This window comes from Pygocentrus nattereri, chromosome 6 (assembly GCF_015220715.1).
Source record: "Pygocentrus nattereri isolate fPygNat1 chromosome 6, fPygNat1.pri, whole genome shotgun sequence".
NCBI lineage: Eukaryota > Metazoa > Chordata > Actinopteri > Characiformes > Serrasalmidae > Pygocentrus > Pygocentrus nattereri.
In genome coordinates, this window is record NC_051216.1 from 19,505,673 (window position 1) to 19,513,349 (window position 7,677).

Genomic DNA, 7,677 nt, shown 5'->3' on the forward strand with positions numbered 1-7,677 from the left:
ATATATCAGTAATTTCCAGATATATCACTGAACCACTGTATTAAACTGCCAGTAATAACGAAGTCGTTCTGGCTGACTGCCGTTACGCTAAAATAACGTCTTACAAACCGGACACGTTCTGTTTTAACTTCCCTGTTACCTCCTGTTTACTCCTTATAAAATTACATCAAAGGCAGCCACAGTGAAAATCACAGCGTGTCTATTTCACTCTCACCTAAAATAATGTTTCTCGGATTAATCTATGCTCTCAGGCCGTCGAGCTGTACACACTGAATCTGTGCGCCGTTCACACCAGCGAGGTAGAGACCGAGACGGCGAGGAGAATCGGAGGGCGCTGCTGAGAGTCCTGACGCACCAGTCCTGAGAGTCCTGACGCACCAGTTACAGCTCAGCAGGTGACTGTCGGAGCAGCAGATACATATCAAGCTACTTGTAGTGTATTTTTCATATCCCAATAAATTCTACTGCAGCCTGAACGCGTCATCAGATGGTTGAACTTGCCAGTATTCGATTCTGTCGAGCTTGTCTAGACGCGCTTGAATGTTTATGAGAACCTAAACACAACCTCCAACACACACACACACACACACACACACACACACACACACACACACACACACACACACACACACACACACACACTATATTCTTATCTTTATAAGGCATTTCCATTGGGGCTTTGAGATTACGTGCTATACGTAGATAAATAACACACCATCAAAACTGTTTTATTTCGTAATGATGTGCAACTACTTGACATATTTGCACCACCTCAATTTAAAGCACTGTTTTCGGCTAAACGATGAAATGGTGCTGCGTTTGCTTGTTTCTCAGCGCTACCCGAACCCCAGTACGAAAAAGAGATACTTTTTTTCGAATAAATTGACTTTTCACGAACACCGGCCAAATGCAATAAAAATAGCTCACGGTTTTATTGTGCCGAGTGATTGCACACAAAGAAAATATTGTAGGCAATTGCTTTCATTAACTTTACTTGTTTTGGCAAATATTGTTAACATGTAATGCATTTTATTCATCTGAATCATGTCTCTTCAAAGCACCATTTTCCCCTAGTGTGTCTCTACAACAAATCACAGACAACCCAGACAAAATCAAATCTTTTGCATTATTTCGGTTCCGTACAAACCGCTAAATACATGTTGCCCAACACACACACACACGCACACACACACACACACATACATAGACACATATACACACACATACATACACACACACACACATACATAGACACATATACACACACACACACATACATACACACACACACACACACACATACATAGACACATATACACACACAGGTCCATTTTTAGTTGCTGAGGACAGTTACACTCCCTGTAATACAGCTCAGGCCCGCAGTCTTGAGATCTGCTAATACTGCGCGGTAACATGAAGGCAAAGCCTGAAACACCATCTCTGTCTAAAGAGCAGGTTACATATCTGAGATCTGCAGACACTTTAATTGGAAATTCAAATACTTTAATCAGTGGTATGCTGTTCTCATTGACCTGTACCTTAATGCCATAGACCCTTGCACACACAGACGGAGAGAGAGAGAGAGAGAGAGAGAGAGAGTGAATGTTCCTCTGTAGCATTTGCATGTGAGCTGCTGAGTAATAAGTCTGGAGTTAAAGGAGTAAAAAAACCCTGCATTCAGTTTTGAGACTGAGGCAGTTGAACTCGTGTCCTCCGGCGAAGCGGGATAAAAAACTTACATTCGGAGCGACACTCTGTTACAGTACAGAGTAAAATCACTCATCTTCATTATCTCTGTGATTAATATGGCCGTTTCAGACACGACAGTGCACAGGAGACTGTAGTCATCAAATTACAGTGTAATAAAGATCTCAATCCGGGTCAGTCTGAATCCTTCCACAGGGCTAAATATAGGCTAAACTTTATGGGTAAAGGCTGCTTTTCACTCTTTTCTTGTTCATCTGTTATACTTCTTCTTCTTCTTATTATTATTATTATTATTGTTGTTGTTGTTTTGTTGTTGCTGTTGTTGTTTATTTTAATTGATTTTAAACCTTACATCGCTTGTCTCAGGTACCTTATTTTTGTGGTTGTGTATGGTCTGTTATTGTGTGTTGTTCGATGAACAGATACACTGATCAGTGACTTTCTCACACTCTCACACTCCGCTCCTGTGCCGTGAACTCATATAAATCTAGCGTTTAATTTATTATTATCAGGCTAGTATTGTTAAGAATTAAGAGCTGTAATCCTGTGTTGTTGTGACTATGCTAAGTGCGTTTTAATACGTTATTTAAATGTTTAGATTCTGTTTTAAATATTTCATTTGTTCTTGCACTGCAGGCATTATTCAGTGATCTAAACAGACTGTAGTGTAATATTTCATTGTTGTTTGGTTATTATAGGGTATGCTGGTTAGTTATATCGTTAAAAAATAGACGAGTGTCCTGAAGACTTCGTCGCGCTTTGTGCATCGTAAACTGTATTTCAGAGTATGATTAAAGTGCGAGCTTTCCCCCTTTTCACCGAGTCAGCAGAGCCAGCTGCTCATTTTGAATTGTTTTGAATGTCACCTGCATTTTACACGACAGAGCAGCAAATGACCAGTGGTAGTCTGAAGCCATGTTTCTGCCATTCTAAATAAAACGTGTATTTTATTTCTGCTGACATACTGTATATTTTTACATACGCGCGCGCGCACACACACACAAGTCCATAATGACCTTGTCTAGTTTGATTAGAGTCAGTTCAGTGTCAGGATTGTCTCATCAGGTAAGACTTTATAACCCGGATTACAAATGCAGTACAAATATAGTAGTTTATATGCAGATACTTGGCCTGTGCATTTATATTCACTTCACGAGACGTAAACACGCCGATTTATGTCCAATCGTGTGCTAGTTTATGAAAGTAACTGTTATGAGTTTGACTTTGAAATGTGAAAAATAGCGTATCGTTCCTGTTTTTGTGAAGTCATATCCTCACAAATGTGACCAAGAGTCACATCAAATGACTACATTTCGTTTTCTGTCTTCTTAAGCCTTTAGTTCAGTAGGAGCGAAGATTCTGCAGAAACACTAGACTTTTCTTTCTCCGTCGTGAAGTAGCTCACTGGTCTGGAAATTATATAAAGAAAACGTTATTATATAAAGGAATATAAAGGGCTATATTTCTCCTATAAAAAGTTTATTTGGACATATAGGTGTGAATACCTCAAGTAGAATAATATGCTTTCTGATAGTGAGGCTACCCACTGATACCGAGCCTGTGCAGAAATAAGTTTTCCATTTGTGTGCCAAAACACCTCCCTGCGCTCAGGGCTCAGTCTACATCCTACATATATTCTCATCTGGTAAAATCTTTGGTATGAGGCTGTCAGACCGACTGAGTTTCAGAAAAAGTAGTGAGTGTCACTAATACTGGCTTAACTATAGGCCTAAAAGAAGAAAGACAGAAAGAGAAATAAACAGTCCAGAGGTCCAGTCCGCCTGACCGACAGAGTGTACTGGTGTAGATGTTATGTGAGAATAAAAAGGTCCAGGAGGCGAGGCTTTGCTGCGAGTCCGCTTTTCGCACATGTTGCTGTCCAGCCTTTTCTCACGATTTAATCAGCACCTGATTATCGCCTGTTATCCTCTGGCTCTCAGTCGCTGCTCTCCTCCTGGACGGTGGTGGTGGAATGGTTGTACAGGCCCTGAGCCATCAGCTGCATCGCCAGAGAGTTCTTAGAGCCGCTCGCCTTTTTGATTTTGGCGCGTTTGTTCTGAAACCAGATCTTAATCTGAGACTCGTTCAGGTTGAGTTCGTGCGCGAGCGCCTGCCGCCGCTGCTCCGTGATGTACCGGTTCAGCTGAAACTCGGTTTTCAGTCTCTGTAGCTGCTCGGCCGTGAACGCAGTCCTGGGTCTCTTGTCCTCCGCCTGGCTCTTCTTCTTCTTCAGTTTCCGGGTCCTCGGGCCTTGTGTGGAGACAACAAGCAGACGAAACCATGAACATCAGCCAAGACATCAAACACAAGACAATTCATTATTATTATTATTATTATTATTATTATTATTATTATTATTATTATTATTGTTATTATTATTATTATTATTATTATTATTACTACTACTACTCTCGTTATTATTATTATTGCTACTATTATTATTGTTATTATTATTATTTTCATTGTTATTATTATTATTATCACTCTCATTATTATCACTCTCATTATTTTTATTATTATTATTATTATTATTATTATTATTATTATTATTGTAGGACTCATATAGTTGTTCTTGTTGTTATCGCTGCAGTCGCCGAGGCTTCAGAACAGCCTACCAGACAAACCTTCACAGTGACTGATTTTAAATCAAAGCTTAAAACCCATTTTATCGATTAGCTTTTATTAACTGTTGAATGGCTTGTACTGGTTGAGGACTGAGTGTATTGGTGTTAATGTGTTTTTTGTGTAAATGAGACTGGTGCAAGCGGAGAACTAATGGTGGGACACATTTTTTGTCCATATATATATATATATATATATATATATATATATATATATATATATATAATACTAATAATAATATAATCGTTAACAACACCAGTTATTATTATTATTATTATTAGTAGTAGTAGTAGTAGTACTTAACATTTCTAACATTTAAACATACTACAGGATCTGTATCTCTAAGGGCGGATCACAGCACTCTGAGAGTGCACAGTACACAGATAGGAGTGTATATTGTGTGCTCTACAGTAATATACATATTATATGGTGTATAATATGTATATTTTTTTGCGTAGACTGGACTTTTGTCTGAAGTCCCAGATTTATATAACTCGACCCAATAACGACGGTAGACAGGACTTACTCAGCGCTTGTAAAACAGTGATGAGAGCTCGACTGTATTTATTATTCAGACTTTCAGACAAAACAGATCGACAAAGGACAGTTTTAATGTGATCTAATGTCTACATTCTTCTACTCTGTGAAACAGGCCTAGTTTAACTCTTCCCAGACACTGGCACTGTTTAAAGACCGAAGAAAAATCTCTGTTTTCTGTGGATAAAACTGAAACCGCTCATTGTTGTGATCAGTTCGTTTAAAAGCGCATGTAAAGTTCTGAACCCGACTGAAGCCCCAACACGTCGTAACGAGTCTCATCCTCCTAACATTCGTTCTTCTTAAAACCCGCTTACTTGCGCACCTTTCGCGAAGATTATGACATTCACCAACGCTTTCTTATTTGAGATTTGCTCTCAGGTAAGAGCAAATCTTTTTGTGCGGACGATTCTGCGGTTTACGAACACGTCATGAATCGGACGTTAGGGCTGTTTTCAAGAACTAATTTAAGAAAGAAAATAGGAAGACGCTGGTGATTGAAGCTCAGTGACAGAGCTCTAGATCAGTTTGTAATGCAATGGGAATGGGTCTTAGCATCTGAAACAGCTCAGTCAACAGCTGAACCCTATATTGAATTTACAGAACTCAAATGTGTCGGTCAGTGGAACATGAATAGAAATGCTGCAGCACAATTGCGATTACAAGCAAGTGTTTGACGAGCGACACGTTTCATTCAAGCGTCACACCTGAATCATGAATTCAAACAACAGTTTTTCAGTAAAAAGTAATGCAAAAGATCCAAACTCACTCACAGGAGCTCACACTGATTACAGAAGTGCCTTTCAAACCCATGTGAATTTAATTACGTGTCATAACGTTTCAAAACTGTTTTTCCAAAATCTTTATCTGGCGAGCCTCCGCCCGTCAGTTGTGGTGTAGGTCTGCGGTGTTTTCCCTGTGTTAACACATTTAGTTTGCAATTGTTTTACTCTCTTAAAATGTTTTTATTGCTTAAATAACATTTATCAGCCTTCAGATATGAAACTTTCTGTGTGTCGTAATGATTCATAACAAGTGGCTGCAGAAAAAATAGGATACCTTAATTAGATATTTTTATAAATATCAGTGAAAGATCATTCAGTATTTGTCACATGCAAACGCTCATCACAACAGTAACTGTAGACTTTTACTTTAGTCTCAGTCGCTGAAATTGGCTCAGGACAAAGAGAAAAAGGCTATATAGCGCATACTGCAATATAATAATAAATACAAATAAATACAACAGAGGCAGAAAACAATCAGCAAGCATTTTTGTAGAACTATAACTGATAATCTGACAAACACAGAACGCAATGAAAAATAGAACATGAAACTTCATGAAACTGTATAATACAGCCCAGTTAGTGACAGCGAGCAGGGACGAGGCCCCGGTGGTGAAGGCCTGAGACACGTCTGCTCCAGACTTATGTAATCGAGGGCGTCATTACTGAATAACCGCGTATGATTATTAAAAATAGTATTGAAGAATTGGGGTGGGGGGAGGGGTGTTTATACCGCATACATATCTTCCTTTTTAAAACATGCATGCTGGGTAAAAATCTTACAATTTGACTATTAACATTTTTTCCCTTTTTCTTTCTTTTCATTTTAGTTTTAAAAACAATACTTAACAGATGAACTAGGCTAATAAAATTCGAAATGAGCACGCGCTGCCGAATTTATTTATTTGTTTATTTATTTACCTTTTATTCAAATTAGATTGAGACGTTCGAAAACTACTTCTTTTGTCTTGACTACTTGACTGGTTTGGCAGCAGGATTATTATTATTATTATTATTATTATTTGCAGTAGTAGTAGTAGTAGTGGTAGTAGTGGTAGTAGTAGTTGTAGTAGTAGTAGTGATAGTAGTGGTAGTAGTAGTTGTAGTAGTAGTGGTAGTAGTAGTGGTAGTGGTAGTAGTGGTAGTAGTAGTATTTGTTAATTAAAAAACCACAGTATATATTTTATGCTATAGAAAAGGGAAGTTTGTGTTTGTGCCGAAGCCTATTTTCTGACTAACAGTCAGTCAGAGAGAGCGACCGGGCCTGCGCTGCTGTGTGAGCTCCTGTTCTCTGGCTCCGCTCGAGCAGTTCAGGCTGTGCAGCGAAACAGAAGGAGCTGGGAAGCGGCGCATTGCCTTACCAGATGAGGGTCTGTCCGAGTATCTGGTGCAGTAAACCCAGGCAGGCCAGAGCAGTGGCTGGAACTCCTTACCCACCGCCGCTTCTCCTCCTGCTTTAGGCGGAGGTGAGGACACCGTGGAGGAGCAGGAAGAGGAGGAGGAGGAAGAGGAGGACACGCTGTCGGTGCAGCACTCAGAGTCCGGAGTCCCGGGCACTGTGGGTCTGTCAGCGATCGCACGAGCCTGCTGATCTCCCGTGCCCGTTTGGCGCTCTTTCCTGCAGCCGAAGTCCGGCCGGAGGATGTCGTCGATGAAAAAGTTGGTGGTCCTGTGCGGGAGCTGCACCGGCTCACTCGGATCCGGGCTCTCGGGCTCGTGCTGCTCTTCCATCTCCACAGCACTGTTCTTCAGGAGCACACTGGAACTGGGGTTGGGGGGTTTATGGAGGTGGTAAACGTGCTCGTGCTGCACCGCGACGGAGCACAAAGGCGTGGAGAAGCGTTATCTAATGCGACACACAAATCCCCTCCATGCACCGAGGCGCATGTTTTTATAAAACGTGCGCCAGAGTGGCAGTGACTGGAGAGGGAGACACAGAGAAAGAAGGGGGCTCACAGTCCGTGTTGTGTCAGAACTGACGGCGCATGGTGCACGGCCCACGATTTATGACACGCTGGTGTGTCGGAGT

The 7,677-nt window shown here is 40.6% G+C and overlaps 1 protein-coding gene across 2 annotated transcripts; it reads right to left on the reverse strand.

Annotated features, from left to right (window-relative positions):
- Window positions 1-1,481: 1,481 nt before the first annotated feature.
- On the reverse strand, window positions 1,482-7,677 carry en1a (engrailed homeobox 1a). Of its 2 annotated transcripts, none has more exons than XM_037539105.1 (2): window positions 7,010-7,677; window positions 1,482-3,969 (listed from the first exon to the last, which is right to left on the reverse strand). In XM_037539105.1, the coding sequence occupies exons 1-2, from the start codon at window positions 7,377-7,379 to the stop codon at window positions 3,644-3,646; spliced, it is 696 nt and encodes a 231-aa protein (XP_037395002.1). In that variant the 5' UTR covers window positions 7,380-7,677; the 3' UTR covers window positions 1,482-3,643. The 2 variants fall into 2 exon arrangements, with proteins under 2 accessions (XP_037395002.1, XP_017547648.1); XM_017692159.2 differs by having other exon boundaries at window positions 1,482-3,957; window positions 7,010-7,674.